The 19,420-nt window shown below is 38.0% G+C and overlaps 1 protein-coding gene across 5 annotated transcripts in view; it reads right to left on the reverse strand.

The window, feature by feature from the left end:
- The window catches only part of pbx3b (pre-B-cell leukemia homeobox 3b), a 253,444-nt gene that overhangs the window by 92,840 nt on the left and 141,184 nt on the right, over positions 1 to 19,420 (reverse strand). For all 5 annotated transcript variants that reach the window (XR_015760711.1, XM_043720212.2, XM_043720211.2 and 2 more), the window contains one exon: positions 307 to 551. Coding sequence is in view for 4 of the 5 variants with exons in the window: in XM_043720212.2 (XP_043576147.1) it covers positions 307 to 551 (245 nt within the window). In the remaining variant the exon portion in view is untranslated. The remainder of the gene's footprint in view (positions 1 to 306; positions 552 to 19,420) is intronic.

The following is a 19,420-nucleotide window of genomic DNA, read 5'->3' on the forward strand; positions in this document are numbered from 1 at the left end:
CCACAGTCCAAAAATGTGCAGGTAGGTGAATTGGCCATGCTAAATTGCCCGTAGTGTTAGGTGCAGGGGTAAATGTAGGGGAATGGGCCTGGGTGTGTTGCGCTTCGGCAGGTCGGTGTGGACTTGTTGGGCCAAAGGGCCTGTTTCCACACTGTAAGTAATCTAATCTAAGATCAAAATATAGTCAAAAAGGAACTGTAGACAACAAGCACAACCATTTATGATAGTTAAACTGCCCTTCTAATATTATTGTGAAATTAGATGCATCAACGGCACAACAAAATTTGGTTCCATTGATGTTCATACCTGTTCGTATTTTTCAAGCTCCGTGTGGTATATCTGCCTGATCTGGGACAATTTGGCTCTGTAGTCTGAGTGTTCTGCAGTATTGTCTGATCCCGATCCTCCAGATGCTGCTGCTGCTGCCGCTGCCGCCGCTGCCCCGCCACCTTTCTCTGGTCCAGAAACCCCTTCTGCCAGCAACATGTTGTCGAGTCTCATCAACTGGGGATCTGGTGGCTCCTCCTCCTGTGCACCTCGAATACTGAGACCTTTGAAAACAAACCGGGCAATATTGAGCACTGAGATGAATTGAGCCAACCCACAAAGATTAACTGGCATCCAATTAACTTTGTTAAAAATCAGTTGTGAAACAAGTGCTCACCATGCAATTTCAAAGCAGCTTTTATGTAGACCGATCTTGGCACCTTACAAACATTGACTTGTGTGTTAAAACTCTGGCTATGTTTAATTTATTTATACAGTGCATTACACAGTCTATGGAATGATACTTGCAGGAGAGATCATTAATCTGCTAATGGTTCAGATATTCAGGAGTGTTATTATTATGTCAAGAATAAACTAGCCAGAAAGGTTATTGGAATGCATTTCAGAAAGAAAATCAAACTACTTATTTAGAATTTGATACCAAGATGCAGCAGTAAGCAAATATTGTGTAGTTGTAATCGTGCTGAAACAGCTAAATGGCACATAGCACAAAAATAATAATTCCTAAATAATTGGAGATATGCTTACAATTAAATCAATCTGCAGTATTAGATTATATTTTAGAAGTTACCATCCCTACTTGGAAATTGTTTTGACCTGGTTACAATGTTACACAGATGGAATATTATTTATTACTGTATAGAATCAGCAATACAGTAGAGATTAACAAAACAAGTCATATTTCATTAATCTCAAATTAGAGACAACACAAAAGAATTAGATTTTGTCTTACTTCCCCTCATCTCAAATAACAACTTAATAAACTATACAACAAAAGGGAAGCTATTGTGAAACAAGTATATAAATCTGATACTTGGGCTTAGAGTATTGGATATTGACACCCATGTAAAAACATGCCAGCCAAGTACAAAACATCGCACATACCAGCGGTTTATAAACTACCATTGTATGGATGCTAGACAACACTGATACCCACGTGCAAAACTATCAAATCAACAACATAAGGCTCCAAATGTAAACACCTCTTTTAGATCATCTTACTTATGCACGGATTATCAGTGATACTTACACAAATATTTAAATTCATGACACATTATCTTACCCTTTTATATTGATGGGCAAAATACAATATGTAGCTGTTGCTAATCTACTGCTAAAAATTGAATTGTATATTCATTTTAAAGTACTTTTGTTCTGGCCAAAACACAGAAACATTGTTTAATAGTGAACCTGCTTTTCTGATGATAGTAGGTTTTCCTTATCTCTCAGCAAATCCTAATTAGCAGTCTTTCAATATGCAGCACACCTGCCCTCTTGGAATAATGGGAATGTGCATCTGCATTCAAAGACTAATAAATAAATAACAAATCAAACATATTGCAAAGTGTGGTCCAAATAAACTCACATCCTTTTTAATTCATGACAGCAAATATGAAAACTACCTAAAGTCCAGAAAAATTGTATGATTACAAGGGTATTTACTTTTAATAATCTGACTGCAATTCAGAGTTTTCAACCACTCAACAACATATTAAAACATGAAAAGCTTTTAATTTATAAATAAACAGATTGAAACACACCAAGATTATACAGTACTGCAGAATTGGAAACAAAATAACTATCTTGCACGCATGCTTCAAAAGGTTTATTTGGGAAATCTTAAGAGGAAAGTGAATTTCTGGCAACAGTCAGATTAACTCAGAAGTAGCAGTGTGTACTGCAGGTATTCACCATAGTTCCTTAAACAGCAGCTTCCAAACCCACAACTACTTCCATCAAGATGGACAAGGGCAACAGATACATGGGAACACCACCACCTGCAAGTTCCCATCCAAGCAACTTGTCATCCTGACTTGGAAACATATCACCTTTCCTTTATTGCTGCTGGGTTGAAATCCTGGAATTTCCTCCCAGGGAGCATTATGGTTCAACCTACAGCACATTGACTGCAGCAGTTGAAGAAGGCAGCACACCACCACCTTCTCAAGGGCAACTCAGGATGGGCAATAAATGCTAGCCAATTAGCCTCACCCATATACTACTGCAATAAAAATCCATGATCTTTTTAAATGGAGAAGCAAGCTAAAGGGGCCAAATGGCCAACTCCTACTCCTGAGTCATATTTGTATGAGACCCTGCAAAGATGATCATTTAACATCAACATGAATTGAATATTTGTCCCTCAAGGTCTGTGTAGCCCAAAGATATTTGTCAGTGAATTTTCATACAGTGTTTATGGACAAATAAAAGTACATTATTACAATACAATTAATTAACAAAATTATGTTTTTGTCATCACTGTTCCAGCTTGTACAGAAAATTCAACAGTTGAAAACTGATCAGCATGTTTTTTTAAATATTGCAACCATTTCTATATTGTTTCTCCAGATGGAAATGCAGTATTTTGCTAAATATTGTTTTTCTTTTCTGCAGGCTTGATTTCCATTTGCATTTCTTACAGCCACACAATGTATACTGGAATTATATAAGAAAATGAAGCAAAGATATTTCAACATTTCTGCCCCTCCATCCCACCCTCAGACTGACCTTATATACCCTAAATAAGATTAGTTGGTATAAGCCTTTAGATTGGAGATTGTGCATGCAAATCCACTGCCCAAGTGTTCATATTTTTAAAGCATCTTTTAAGAATGAAAAAGCCTGATACAAAAGCTTGTTACAGTCTCATTCCCATTTGACCTCGTTGCAATTTGAGGAAATTAGTAACATCAATGCCAAAAAAGAGTAAAGCAGTTAATTTTCTTGGAAGACAAATTACTGAAATTAAAAGTATTTTTTCAAGCACTTAATTATTTTTCTCTGAAGATGAGAGTGCTTTTAAGGAACAATACATTCTAAACAAATCAGATCTTCAGTAGCTTTGAAAAACTGCCTTTGGTAGGGCCAGGTGCAGCCTTCCTGTCCAAATCATTGATGGAACAGATGTGCATTGACAGCACTGTTAGCTGAACATACACTGTGAGAGTCTGAGAGCTAATGTCACTTTCACTCTTGCATAAAGCATCAGTGTGGTACTGTACGTGCACGTTTCTCATGTCAGGTTTATTAAGTATAACACATTCTGAAGCACTACGCATTCCACTTTCCAGGCTAACCCAGTTGTCACTTTCACTTGTCTTGTTCTGTATGGAGGAAAAATGCAACACTGGGAATTTACAAGACTTTTCTGTTAAATGGCCATAAATCACAGGTTTCATTCAAACCGAATAATCACTGGCCATAAAGAGCTACTTGTCTCTTACCATATATTACAGTCAAGTTCCTGTGAGCAATAATGCATCCGTTCATAGAAAAGAAAAACAGAGCTAGACATTAAGAACTGACATCTAATTCTGTTACAGAGGACAATGTGTAGAGTATGGATGACACTTTTATCATACATGTCTATTTCCATTTGGAAAATAAGCTGAATAAAAATGATTACCCGACTGCCCAAATTCAAGCTTCCCAGAGACATCCTCTGAGGTCTCCAGATGCCAGTTTTATAATGTTTCATTAAATGTGGAAGCCTAAAAGCAGAGTACGGCCTTGTGGAATAAACAAAGAAAATAAAGCTGAAATTGCAGTGGATTAACCATTTATGTGTTCTGACGTATATACAATACAAATTGATGAGAATATAAAATGTAACCTGGGGATTAGATGGACCAAAACTCCCTTCCTCTTTTCATATTTCATTATATCCCAAATCTAAGCTGGCATGAAGAATGAATGCAAGGCTGTTTGTTTCAATCACTATCCCCTTCATATTTCACTGACTGTTATTTGCAAAAAATTCAAATGTTCATTAAAATAAAACATTCTGCATTCCAAATTAGTAGAAGGTGAATGTTTATTGATCAGATATGGGATAAAAGAAAAATCATGTATTTATATACCATGTACCACAACTTGAGGATAGCCACAACACATTACTGCTAATTATGTACTTCTGAAGAGTGGACACTATCATAATGTAGAAAACAGGGCAATCAACTTTCACACAACAGACTCCCGTAAACCACAATTTAACAATGATCACCTAATCTGTTTTTTTAGTTAAGAATAATTATTGGCCAGGACACGAGGGATAACTCCTCTGGTCATCTTCAAAATAGTACCACTGGATCTTTTATGCCTACCTAAGAGAACATACAACACCTTAGTTAAACATCTTATCTGAAAGACAGCAGCTCCTACAGGGCAGGACTCTCTTAGGACCAAACGCTTTCAGTGTCAGTCCAGATTTTAATTACTATAAAGTCACATAATCGTACAACATGGAAGCAGAACTTATGGTCCAATTTGTCCATGCCAACCAAATATCTCTGGAGTGGGCCGTAAATCCACAACCTCAATTTTCAAACTCAGAGGTGAGAGTGTGACCAACTAGGACAGGCATAGTTTTTCCAGGAATGTTTTGTGTAAAATAATGAAACAGTGAACCAATGTAAAGCTGTAAGGGTTTTCAATACAAATATAAAATCCTGTATATTTGTTTCCATAACCGACTCTTTCTTTGCACAACTTTAATTTCACAGGCCATTTTTGGTATGTATAGCCGTTACTGTGCACTTTTCATTTACAGTACAAAAGCAAATAAATTTTACTTTCAAGTCTCATGATCTAGGTTTTACCAATCCAGTAAGCTGGAGCTAATAATAGACTGTACAACTTACAGTAAAAGTCAGACCAAACTTATAATCTACCTGCTTCCTCATACCTTTATGAAATGGTGATAAACAAACAGTATACTCTCCTGACAGCTATAAAACTTTGCATTGCTACAACAGAAACAAGTCATCACTATGGTCTGGTGTACTGTGCTATCTCACTCTTAGCTTCCAATCCTTTTCATCTGTGGAGTTAATCAAAACACTCATTTGATGCCTGTTTACCACCATCACTGAAGTGGAATTCCGAGTGTTGTAAAACAGTAACATTGTTGATCTCAAACAAAAAGCAAATGTGATGGATAAATATTTTATTAAGCTGTTACAAACTTTAGAACAACCTGTGCAGCTTCTTCTATTTGCCCATTTCACTTTCGAAGTTCAAAGTTGTGGAAACCATTCCAATGAATATAGCTAAATATGTTCTGATCAATAAACAGCTGGATTTGGAATTTCTAATTGGCTTTTAAAATATTAATGTTGCATTAGTAACCTAACATTTGATATAATAATAAATTGTCATATTAAATGTATTATTTGTGAAAGCTTACAGTCATCGCTCACCTCACCAATTCATGATATTGCAGGAAAATGGATATAAGGTGAGAGAGGAGCAATTCTTGAAACAAATGCCGTTCACAGCATGTATAACCAATGCATTCTCATCAAGGAACTATTAAGCAGTCATGTGAAAAAATAAATTAGAAAAGAGCAATAGTTTTTTAAAGCAACTTAATAGTTAAATCACTATAAATAGCACTAATTCAGTATTTTTGATTTACTCCTCTGTAAGGTGCAGATAAACTCTCACCATTTGAATATTCCAAATGAATTTATGACATGCATGACAGATTATATGATGTATTTTAAAACCTGCCTTAGGGGTGCTTGACATGTAAGGCAATTAACACTTCATTAATATATTAACTTGCACACATTAAGTATCATTACATTAATAATGTAATAATTATTTAAAGTGTGATTGAAGACTTTGTAGCTATTTTGAAAGACATGATATGCTGAGAAAAAAAAGCCACAAACTTACTGATGCTATATAATTTCAAGAGGGGTTGCTTAGCTCAGTTGGCCAAACAGCTGGTTTTGGATGCAGAGTTATGCTTACAGCACAGGCTAAGATTATCATGCAGATCCCATCTTCTCAACCTGGCCCCTCGCCTGAGATATGGTGACTTCTGGGAGTTTAGAGTCTTAGAGTCAAACGAAACTGATCTTGTCCCATTTGCCAGCATTTGCTCCATTTCCCTCTAAACCCTTCCAAATCATGTACCCATCCATATTTTCAAGAATTAGTCCATTCTTACCCCAGGTAAGATAAACTTAAAAACATATCAAAAATAGAGAATGCTGAAAATATAGGCAGTATCTACCAACTTGTCAGCTCTACACTTCACTATGAATTAATCTTTCCATTGTATGCAGATTGCTGAATTGCTATTTATTTCTAGCTTTCTCAATTTTTATTTGAGTTCCTTTTATTTAAACCATTCATACATTCGACAAGCACATCTTTTCACATTCATTGCTGTAAAAAAAATTAAATGTGCAATTAAAAAAAGTTCCAGTGGGATGCAAGGAAGAAATAATGGAAAAGTAGATCTTCTTTTGTACAAGTACAGAAGCTGGTCATTTTCCTCAAATGATTGAGGCAGAGTGATTAGTTTGTAGTTTTCAGACCCACTGACAAAAAGATCACTCTGGCATTCATCTATATTTATCGAAAGGTAAAATAGTTCTTTCTGTGAATTGAATGGATAGATATTAATCACAAAAACATACTTTTTAACATTAACTGACTATGATGCCTGATTGTTAATACTTAAGCCATATTCTTGACTCAAACCACTTCACTATCTTCATATTTTGCAAACATAGTAGCTATTTTGAACTCAAAAAGATCACACAAATAGCAGATATAAATGATCAATTAGCTCAATCTTGGCTGGCATTGATTAAGAAATAACTTTTCTTACTCTTTAAAATTGTGTTATGAATCATTAATCTTTACCTGAACCATTGGAATTCACAAACATGACTTTGTTTTAACATTTCTTTGTTACATGTGCATTGACAATGTAAAATTGCAATGAACTGGCAATGTGCTGCAAATTTGAATTTTGAATTGTGGTTTATTCTTGTAATCTTCTGACATAAAAGGCAAAGAATGCTACAAATCAAACTGAGGTGCAACTTGTAGTTATGAATAGGACCTATATTAATGGATAATTAATGTTTTATCTGCCCCATCCCTTGGCTTCTCCTCCTCGAAGGTGCCCTTGCTACCACAAACAGTGCTTGCTCAACACTGGGAAAATTGTAGTCAAAATATTTCAATTCCATTGAAAAGAAATGCACATTAACAAAAAGCTTAAATGTGTTTGTTTAAGCTTTTCACACCACAATGTGATTCATTACTAGAAAAATACTGCTTTCCTAATGAAAATATTCCCTATATAGAGCTTCAGGCTTTACAAAATTTCAAAATAGGAATATACTTGCTATATCTGATACTTGATCGGATGCTCTACTTTAAGAACAAAAGTGGAAACAAAGACTTCATTGTCTACACAAGTACTCTGTCAGATCAGGTAGCTTCTTCCCAGTATCTTGAGCTTGAGAGTGTCAACTGCAAGAGGCTGACACTTGTGAAACTGTGCAGTGGGATAAGATAACCGAAACAAACATCTGGTAGACATTTCATCAGGCACACCAAAATTAATCACTGCCCTGTTGAAATGCTGACAGTTCTGGAAAGTGTCATTAGAAGAAGTGACAGCCCACTGGGAAATGTGATAATTGGTAAACAAGGTCTATAACCTACTTTGTGACCTTTTGCCTGAGTAGGCACACAGCCAGTGAACGGTGGTCTTCAGTGATCGCAAACAGTAGCAAGGGATAGTACCATTACCAGTCAATGCAACCTCATTATGGTATACTCAGATTTTCTTTACGTGATTCTTTATTCAGACCCCAGGCAAAGATGCAAATGTATTACTGAAAGCCCTCAGATAATACCCACAGGCTAGTTCTTGGTATAGAGAGTAGGCCAAGTCGTTTTCTCGCCCTAATTAGACAAGTAGGAATTCAGAAGACTAACACAAAAACAGGTCAAGCAGCAAAAAAAATCTGTGCACATACTGCCCACAATCAGAGTTAATCGCATACTATGTGTGCACCAGTAGATATACATCAGTTTGATTTTTGGGTACAATTAATCTTTGGCAGCTGATTCAAGTAATGTTTCCTATTCTATTCTTTGGTTCAAGCATTGGTACTCACTGGCTCCATAATGGAAAAGGAAATAGAGAGCTAATTACAACATGAGGCAATAGTCAGGAACATTGCCTCATGCTTTAATTAGATTGAGGTCCTCATTACTAATTATAACCTGCACGTTCCTCAACTACAGCCATTAGACAGGTTTGTGACATGATTCCTCAAGAACACTCAGTATCATTTTTCAAATTTAAATTCAGTTCTTAGAACATAGATGTCTATTGGGGATTAACGCCTGCTTTCTATCCAATCGGGTTACATTATCTTAATAGACCTTCTAAAGCACTAATGCACATTAAAGACATACACTCTTTTGAAGTTGAGGCTACAGGGAATTTTTTTTCTATCTAATGTATTCTAAATAATAGATATGGTTTTATAAAATTATAGAGCCCTAGGTTATAATATCCCACTACCACTCTTCCTTGCAGAATTCTCTGCTGTTATTTGAATGAACATGATAAAAATGGAAACAAAAAATATTTTGCTGCAGATTTTCCCTAATATTGCTCCATTCCTTTATGTCAAACAGTAATGTTTTAATCACAAACTCGTAAAATTACCAGAAAAAAATTACATTTAGTACACCATTTAGCATTGTTGGAACATTACAAAATCATTATAAAAATAATTGCAGTATCCATCAAACTGCATCTGAAATACGCAGGAAGTAAAACAGGATAGGGAATTTTCAGCTGGGTTATTTTCAGGGCAAGTCAATACATGTTGAAACTTGTTCTATTGTTTGACAATAGCTAAGGAATTGCATTTTAACAACTACCTCAGCAACAAACTTTTCTGTGAAGGACTAATGTCATTGTCCCGAAAAGGGATGAAGGTTAGAGTAGTTTACAAGTAAAACATTAACTTAATTAGGCCTATAAATGTCTTATTTCATTTTCTTAAATTATTTTACATTTATAGAATATAAAGATTGGCTTTGAATTGATCATAGTTCAAGCCTATAGTGTGGTTTCTGATAACTTATAAACATTCCTCACAGAAGCTAAATTGTTCAATTAATCAACTTACTATATTACTATTGAAAGCTCTGAATTAAAAGCAAATATAAAATAAAACCGACGATTTCTGAATTCTGGTGCACTAGCGTGTGACAATGAGAGAATGTGAGTGAATCTCTCATTAGAATAGCCAATTGGTCATTGACATGAATTTTGAATATAGAAAACATAGCATTAAAGAAAAATCAGCAACTTTGTTGTCACAGCTCAGCATCTAAAAATACCTATTCTTCCTGGGAGCAGGTGTGATGCCAGAGAACTGCATATATTGTTTTGTTGTTCACAAAGGGAAGCAAGGATAGACCAAGCAATTAGTCAGTCTAACCTTTGTGATTGGGAAAAAAAAGAACCGAGACAGCATGGACTGGATTTAAGACCCTCCCACTGACTGTTTTAAGACATAGCGTTCACATTAAATTCAGCAGGCAACCTGCCTTCCATCTCCTCACCTGTCCCATTGTAATAGTAGCAGTGGTACGAATAGTATCAGGTGTCCTACCACCCGTGATAGAATTGAAACCATTAAGGGGGCAATTAATTAGCATTTAACTACTTGGCAAACCACTTAGCATTCTCCCTGCATAGGCTGGGGTTAAGTAGTTGCAAGCTGTATGGTCCCTCTTTAATAGAAAGGTAACTGCGAAGTTTCATCCCACCTCCCAATGCTTCTCAAACTCTGGCCATCAAGGGTAATCAGGACGTGTTTGCTGAGGAACAGTGCAACTGGTTAACTTCATTTTTTTTGAGGAGATGTCAAGGTATGTCAAGATGGCAGCATATTTGATGTCGTCTGCAATTATTCTGAAAACCCAACACGGCAGACTAGTCAGAAAATTAAATCACGGGATTCAAAGGAAAGTGGTAAGTTGGTTCTAAAATGGGCTCAATGGCAGAATAGAAAGAGTTATGGTTGATGATTGATTCTGTGACTGTAAGGCCATTTCCAGTGAGGTTCTGTAAGGTTCAGATTTGGTTCTTTTGCTGTTTGGAGTATATGTCAATGATTTGGGTTTACATGCAAGGAGAATGATTAACAAGTTCACAGATTAAATGAAAACTAGCCTTATGGCTGATAGTAAGGGAGATATCTTCAGGAAGGTATGAGTGGTCTGCTCAGTTGGGCAGGAGAGTCAACATGGAATTCAATCTAGCAAAGTGGGAAGCAATGAAATTGGAGAAGTTATCAAGGCAATGAAATACACTTCAAACAGTAGAATTCTGAAAAGTGTAGATGAACAGAGGGACCTTAGCAAGTATATCTACAGATCCCTGAAGGGAGCAGGAAAGGCACACAAGGTGGTTGAGATATTTAGTTTTTTATATAAACAAGAGGGGAAGTTAAACGAGAACTGCATAAAACTTCAACTAAATTATAATTAAAGTACAGCATCCAGATCTGGATGCAGGTCCACAGGGAGGACTACACATTACAGAAGCCACAGAAGATATTGACATGAATGTTGCCAGGAATGGAGAATTTTAGCTACAAGGAATGATTGGCTAGACTGAAGTAATTTTCTTTGGAAAAGAGCAGGCTAAGGGGATATTTAATTCAGTGCACAAAACAATGTCAGGATACAATAGATAGAATGGTCTATTAACAGTGAGTTGAATAATCAAGACGCACAGATTAAAGTAATTTGTAAAGTTGAAGAGTAATATTTTTTACCCAAAGGGTGTTAGGAATTTGAAATTCACAATTGGAAAGTGTGAAAGAGGCAGAAACCATCATTATCTTTAAAAAACAACACTTGCATATGCATTTGAGGTGCCATAACCTATGTGGATACGATAGCTCTTTTTCGGACAGCACAGACACTGTTGGCCTGGCTTCCTTCTGTGTTATAGACTCTATCCCAACGCCATAGGAATAGCACAAGGAAACAAATCTATCCACAATATTTATCAATATGGAAATAAAGTTTGAAAGAAATACCCAAGCTTGAAACAAACTGAATAGGAAACTGAACAAATCTTGTAAGTTGAACCCTTGAAGCTTTCACTGTCAAATACAGGGTATTAGGAATCAAATTTGGACAGAAATAATCATAAACATTAATTAAAAGTAATACAATCTAGAAAGGTTTTAAAACTTTAAGGAAAGTACAAATAAAGATAGTAATTCCAGGAAAAACCTCACAGATGTTGAACTGCTGGAAGAATCAGTAAAGATGCAAGCACCAATTTGAAGCAATCAGCCGCATGGAAATCAGCAATCACAGAACTCTGGACTGGGACATGATACCATTGACCAATCAGCTTACCACCACTCAATTTAGTTTTTTGCTTGCTGACAATATTCTTTTCTTCAAAACAAGCCCAATATTACCAGAGGTGAACATGAACATACTTTTAACAAGGCTAATATGACGATATTAAACAATACAGAATAAAACTAAAAATTATTTGTGAACGCTTCTCTATTTCCCCATCCTGAAAAGTGATTTTACAGTTTTCAATGATGACTGAACAAACAGAGTTATCGCGTACATTCTCCCAGTTCTGCCAATTCGATTATCGATTCTACAGGATTAAGATGGATGTATAAAGCTACTTCTTTAAATATAAGTTTTCCATAAGCCGAGAAATTGTTTCCTTAAGAGAAAGACTTGCACTTAAATATACAGCAGACTTTGTTTTGACTGTCCCTTATCAACCAGTATTCTAGATAAATTGGCAAAAAATTATAAACCTCCAATATTGTCATTTACCACAATATCAGAGTTATTTATGCGGTTATTAAAGTATAACAGTGATGTGTTTATCCCCTGCATTGTGTTCTGATTACTGTGCGTTTTATATTGATTTTAGGAGGAGTGTTGATATTTTTACATAGATTTTTTGAGGGACGTGGATCTCTCAAAGCTTCACGTGAATAGGGTTGACTGCAGTCCCAAAAGCATGTGGACTGCAGAGGTTCAAGAAGACAGCTCATCACCACCTTTTCGAGGGTAATTAGGGACAGGCAATGAATTTTCGCCAGCCAATAACATGACATACCAGGCACGAATAACAAAAAGGGTTATCTCCAAAACTTCAGCAATTATTAAAACTTTATCTGTCTGCATGCACTGCTTTAAGATGCACCAAAAAAGTAGAGCTAATTGTGGCCCCTTCACAAACTAGAAGCTGATCACTCATCACTGATGGATAACCAATACCAGTACAGACAATGATTTACAGTTCAGCTCATCTGCCATTCTGTGGTAACCAGAGGGACCCACGGTTGGTGTGTTGCCTCCAGGTGCCAGGGCTCATCATGTCTCTGATTGTTTTTTCGGGATCACTGCAGGGGAGGGGGAGGGGGAGCAGCCCCAAATCGTGGTCCACATAGGCACCAATGACATAGGTAGGAAGAGAGATGGGGATTGAAGGCAGAAATTCAGGGAGCTAGGGTGGAAGCTTAGAGCTAAGACAAGCAGAGTTGATATCTCTGGTTTGTTGCTTGTGCCACATGCTAGCGAGGTGAGGAATTGGTAGAGAGAGGAGTTGAACACGTGGCTACAGAGATGGCTACAGGAGGGAGGGTTTTGGATTTCTAGATAATTGTGGCTCTTTCTAGGGTAGGTGGGACCTCTACAAACAAGATGGTCTTCACCTGAACCAGATAAGTACCAACATCCTGGGGGAGGGAAATTTGCTAATGCTCTTCAGGTGGGTTTAAACGAATTCAGCAGGGGGAATGGGAACGCAAACTGTAATGCGAGTTTACAGAAGGTTGAGGTAGGGAGGTCCGAAATAAGGTTTCTGGGAAGCAAGCGGGTACCGGCAAGCAAGAAGTTGGTTTGAAGTATGTCTATTTCAACATCAGGAGTATCCAGAATAAGGTGGGTGAACTTGAAGCATGGGTTGGTACCTTGAATTCGATGTTGTGGCCATTTTAGAGACATGGGTAGAGCAGGGACAGGAATGGTTGTTGCAGGTTCCGGGATTTAGATGTTTCAGTAAGAACAGGGAAGATGGTAAAAGAGATGAGGGTGTGGCATTCTTAGTCAAGAACAGTATTATGGTGCAGAAAGGACATTTGAGGACTCACCAACTGAGGTAGTATGGACTGAGATTAGAAACAAAAAAGGAGAGGGCACCCTGTTGAGAGTTTTCTATAGGCCTCTGAATAGTTCCAGAAATTTAGAAGAAAGGATAGCAAAGATGATTCTTGATAGGAGCGAGAATGACAGGGTAGTTGTTATGGGGGACTTCAACTTCCCAAATATTGACTGGAAATAATTCAGTTCAAGTACTTTAGATGGGTCAGCTTTTGTCCATTGTGGTGCAGGAGGGTTTTCTGACAGTGTGTAGACAGGCCAACAAGAGGCGAGGCCACATTAGATTTGGTACTAGGTAATGAACCCGGCCAGGTGTTAGATTTGGGTGTAGGTGAGCACTTTGGTGATAGTGACCACAATTCAGTTATGTTTACTTTAGCGATGGAAAGGGATAGGCAACTACGAAGTAATTAGATAAAATTTAGGATGCATAGGATGGGGAAGGAAACTGCAGGGGATGGGCACAACAGAAACATGGAGCTTATTCAAGGAACAACTACTGTGTGTTCTTGAGAGTTTCAAGGTAGCCAGGAAAGACCGAAAGAGAGAGCTAAGACGAGCTAGGAGGGGACATGAGAAGTTGTTGGCGGATAAGATCAGGGAAAACTCTAAACTTTTCTATAGGTATATAAGGAAGAAAAGAATGACTAGAGTAAGATTGAATCCAATCAAGGACAGTAGTGGGAAGTTATGCGTGGAGTCAGAGAAGATAGGGGAAGTGCTAAATGAATATTTTTCAGCAGTATTTACACTGGAAAAAGACAATGTTGTCTAGTAGAACCGGTGACTAGACTAGATGGAATTGAAGTTCACAATGAGGAAGTGTTAAAAATTCTGGAAAGTGTGAAAATATAAATTCCCTGGGCTGGATGGAATTTATCCTAGGATTCTCTGGGAAGCCAGGGAGGAGACCGCCAAGCCTTTGGCTTTGATCTTTATGCCCTCATTGTCTACAGGAATCGTACCAGAAGACTGGAGTTTAGCAAATGTTGTTCCCTTGTTCAAGAAGGGGAGTAGAGACAACCCTGGTAATTATAGAACAGTCAGCCTTACTTTGGTTGTGGGTAAAGTTTGGAAAAGGTATAAGAGATAGGATTTATAATAATCTCGAAAGGAATAAGTTGATTAGGGATAGTCAACACAGTTTCGTGAAGGGTAGGTCGTGCCCCACAAACGGGGAGAATGCGGGTAAGTGGAGTTGAAATGCCCATCAGCCATGATTGAATGGCGGAGTGGACTCGATGGGCCGAATGGCCTTACTTCCGCTCCTATGTCTTATGGTCTAAACCTTACTGAACTCTTTGAGAAGGTGACCAAACAGGTGGATGAGGGTAAAGTGGTTGATGTGGTAAATATGGATTTCAGTAAGGCATTTGATAAGGTTCCCCATGGTAGGCTACTGCACAAAATACGATGGCATGGGTTTAAGGGTGATTTAGTAGTTTGGATCAGAAATTGGCTAGCTGAAAGAAGACAGAGGGTGGTGATTGATGGAAAATGCACATTCTAGAGTTCAGTTACTAGTGATGTACCACAAGGATCTGTTTTGGGTCCACTGCTGTTTGTCATTTTTATAAACGACCTGGATAAGGGGGTAGAACGATGGGTTAGTAAATTTGCAGATGACACTAAGGTTGGTACAGTTGTGGATAGTGCCAAAGAATGTTGTCGGTTACAGAGGAACAGAGATAAGCTGCAGAGCTGGGCTGAGAGGTGGCAAATGAAGTTTAATGTGGAAAAGTGTGAGGTGATTCACTTTGGAAGGAGTAAAATGAATGCAGAGTACTGGGTGAATGGTAAGGTTCTTGGTAGTGTAGATGAGCAGAAAGATCTTGTTGTCCATGTACATAGATCCCTCAATGTTGCCACTCAGGTTGATAGGGCTGTTAAGAAGGCATACAGTGTGATGGCTTTTATTCGTAGAGAGATCGAGTTTCATGCTCAGGTCATGCTGCAGCTGTACAAAACTCTACTGCGGTCACACTTGGATTATTGCATGCAGTTCTGGTCACCGCATTGTAGAAAGGATGTGGAAGCTTTGGAAAGGGTTCAGAGGAGACTTACTGGGATGTTGCCTGTTATGAAGGGAAGGTCTTAGGAGGAAAGGTTGAGGGACTCGTGACTGTTTTCGTTAGAGAGGAGAAAGTTGAGAGTTACTTAATTGAGACAGATAAGATAATCATAGGGTTAGATCAGGTGGGCAGTGAGAGCTTTATTCCGAGGATGATGATGGCTAGGACAAGAGGGCATAGCTTCAAACTGAGGGTTGACAGACATAGGACAGATGTCAGAAGTAGTTTTTTTACTCTCGCCAACTTTTCGGGAAGTTAAATGGTCATTGGATAGGCATATGGATGAGAATGGAATAGTGTTGGTTAGACAGGCTTCAAACTGGTTTCACAGGCTGGCGTGACATTGAGGGCTGAAGGGTCTGTACTGTGCTGTAATGCTCTATGTTCTAATATTTAATGAACAATTTTGTATATGACTGCATGGTTTCATTTACATACCCTATTGTTAAAAGCACTCTCAGCTGCCATTTTCATATTATATTCATACACTTATCTCTAAATTATCAGTGAGAATTATCTCCCCATTGTCAGTGAGAAATTTTGCTGTGGTCCAAATCCACTTTTCCATTTCCTTATCCACAATTTCTAAAAATCTTTACAATGTGTAATAGTTGTCTGACAAAATCTGTTTGCCAAATATACAAAATATAAAATAATTTTTTTTTACCCATACTTATAAATCCATAGCCACTACCTCCTTAGATTATCTACCAAGGCAGGTTTACTACAGGCCATTTCAACAAATTTCATATCTAACACCTGATCCCATATTCCTGCATCTTTTTGTTAATTTTTTTTAACCCTTTAGACGAGTGGCAAACTCTCTATGCAAGTTAACATAACTGACTTCTTTGTTTACTAAACATTGATCCCTTGATCTCAATAACACAGCTGGATGACTGATTTGCAATGACCAGTGATGCCAACATCATGAACTCAATTCCCTACCAGCTGAGGTCACCAAGAAGGACTCTCCTTCTCAAACTCTCCCCAGACTTGAGGCACCAGTGGTCTCTCTTTCTAATGGGACAGCAGCCTTATGATTTAGTCGGATTTTTGCAACTTCACACTTTCTAAATTCATCAAGATCTGACCACACCTCATTAAAAAGTCAGGAAATCACCTTTTTGATAATCTTGTCTATGAAAGTTAACAATCTCTCCAAATCTTCATCTGTGGTCAAATGATTCAATGCTAATAAAAGTTTTGTTTCTTATCTTGCCTCTATTTGGAATGAAAGTGCAAAGGTCTTGTCTTCCTTCCTCTTTGGTTGCTCTATTTTTTCACTGATCTCAAGACTCACTTACAGAAAACATACCTTAAAACCTTACATTTTGACACAACCATCACTGCTACTAATATTGTACACTAGCAGATAAATATTTTTGAATAGTGCCCTTCAAGACTTCCAGACATTTAAAAGGGCTGTACAGATGATGTCGGAAATACAACAGCAATTTAGACATAACCAGCTTTCACAAACAGCAGACTAGATATTTGTATTCCTGGGATCTGATAAAATGTCTTTTGTTCTACACTGGAAGATAAATGTTTTTGAACATAGTCCACATTTTCAGTGAGAGCTTTAGATTAGATTACTTTACAGTGTGGAAACAGGCCCTTCGGCCCAACAAGTCCACACCGACCCGCCGAAGCGTAACCCACCCATACCCCTACATTTACCCCTTACCTAACACTAGGGGCAATTTAGCATGGCCAATTCACCTGACCTGCACATCTTTGGACTGTGGGAGGAAACCGGAGCACCCGGAGGAAACCCACGCAGACACGGGGAGAACGTGCAAACTCCACACAGTCAGTCGCCTGAGACGGGAATTGAACCCGGGTCTCTGGCGCTGCGAGGCAGCAGTGCTAACCACTGTGCCACCGTGCCGCTTTATTGTACTCAATAATACTTGTACCTCACTGATTACTAGCTCCCCAATTTTACAATCAATTCAGACACAATTAACCCTTAATTAATGTATCTATCTCCTTTCCCTTGTTCCATTATGTCTCAGGCAATTCTTCAGACCACATTGGATGATTTCATTTTTGTGATGTCGATTGAGAGATAACTAGTGACCGGGAAACCAAGGACAATTCTCCATCCCCTATGATATACTAACACATGATCTTTCACCTTGACCCAAAACAATAGGCAGATTTCAGTTTTATGTTTCATCCTAAAAGATTACACCTCCATTAATATTGCACTCCCTTGCGAATGCACTGGACAGTCTGCCATGAATTTTGTGCTCAAGCCATTGAGTAGGACTTGGAACTTTTTTGATTCAGAAAATTGATTGCTACGGAGTTACAATTTCCAAAGCAAGATTTTCGATGCATCTTTCCTACAATTAAAAACATAATTCAAGGCTTCATCATAGTTTTTCTCTGTTACAATCTCCATAGAGACTGATAATCTTTAAAGAGATTTGAACTTGAGGAATTAACTGAAGAAAAGACACAACAAGAGTTCAGAGTGGTGTTCCCATGCATTTGCTGCCCTTATGCTTCTACATGATCGAGAGTTTGGAAGATGCTGTCAAAGAGGCCTTAGTAAATTTCTGCAGTGTGTCTCCTATATGATGCGTACTGCTGTTACTGGGTATCACTGGCAGAGGGAGTGAATATGGACCAACCAAGTGGGATGCTTCTCCTGGATGGTATAAAACTTTGAGTCTTGATGGAGCTGCACTCATCTAGGCAATTGGAGCATATTCCATCACACTCCTGTATTGTGCTTTGTAGATTTTGAACAGGTTTGGAGAGTCAGGAAGTCAGTTACTTGCTGCAGGATTCCCAGCCTCCGAACTGCTTTTTTGGCCAAAATATTTATATAGCTAGTTCAGTTAAGTTTCTGGTCAACGGTAACCCATAAGACATTGACATTTGGCGATTCATTAATGGTTATGTCTTTGAATGTCAAGAGGCAATGGTTAGATTCTCTTTTGAGAGATATAGTTATTGCCTGGCAGTTTTGTAGCAAGAATATTATTTGCCGTTTGTTAGCCTAAATCTGACTCTAGATTGTTCTGCTATAATGTGAAAGTTGCATTCCTTTGCAACCTTGCGCTATAAAAATCGGGCTCTGAAAAACCGCTGTAGAAAATTGCATTGTAGAAGATCACTAAAGAAAATCACTATACCCTTATACCAGAATGAACTGTATTGTCCAGCTCTTTCTGTATTTGAGGGATCATCAATGGTGCTTAACAATGTACAATCATCAGCAAACATCCCACTTCTGACTTTATGAAGCAGCTGAAGATGGTTGAGCTTAGGCACTTCCCTGAGGAGTCTTGCAGGGATGCCATGGAGCTGAGATGACTGACCTTCAACAACCACAACCTTTGTGCCAGGTATGACCCTGACGAGCAGAGAGATTTTTCCTCAAGTCCTTATACTTTAAACTGTAGAAAAAGTGACAACCACTTTTAAACTTACCAATAATTATACTCTCTGCAGAATTATAATCTTTTAGCAAACATTTCACAGTTGCTTCCAGCTGTCAATGGATCCCCAAATTCCCATTTCATCAAGTAATAACTCTGAGATATTGTTTCGAGGCACTTTGCTCAGTTTTCAGAGAATTCCTTAAATCTAACATCAAAAGTAAGGTCTCTTCCAACAATTCTTCTACCTCCAACCATGGCAGAACAAATTTCCCAGAATCCTGAATTGACAGTGATACCTTCACCAGCTTTGCCAGCCTGCAAATTCAAAACCGTCTTTTCTTTGCTGACTACACAAAATTTCAGTTGTCTGTGATTGATTTGTAGGGGAGCTTGTAACCTGATCTCAAAAATGGCTTATTTTGCTCTCTTTCCCACAGTAACCGA

The sequence above is a fragment of the Chiloscyllium plagiosum genome, unplaced genomic scaffold, assembly GCF_037043375.1.
Source record: "Chiloscyllium plagiosum isolate Xiang-an unplaced genomic scaffold, Cpla_swu_hap1 HiC_scaffold_21, whole genome shotgun sequence".
Taxonomy (NCBI): Eukaryota; Metazoa; Chordata; class Chondrichthyes; order Orectolobiformes; family Hemiscylliidae; genus Chiloscyllium; species Chiloscyllium plagiosum.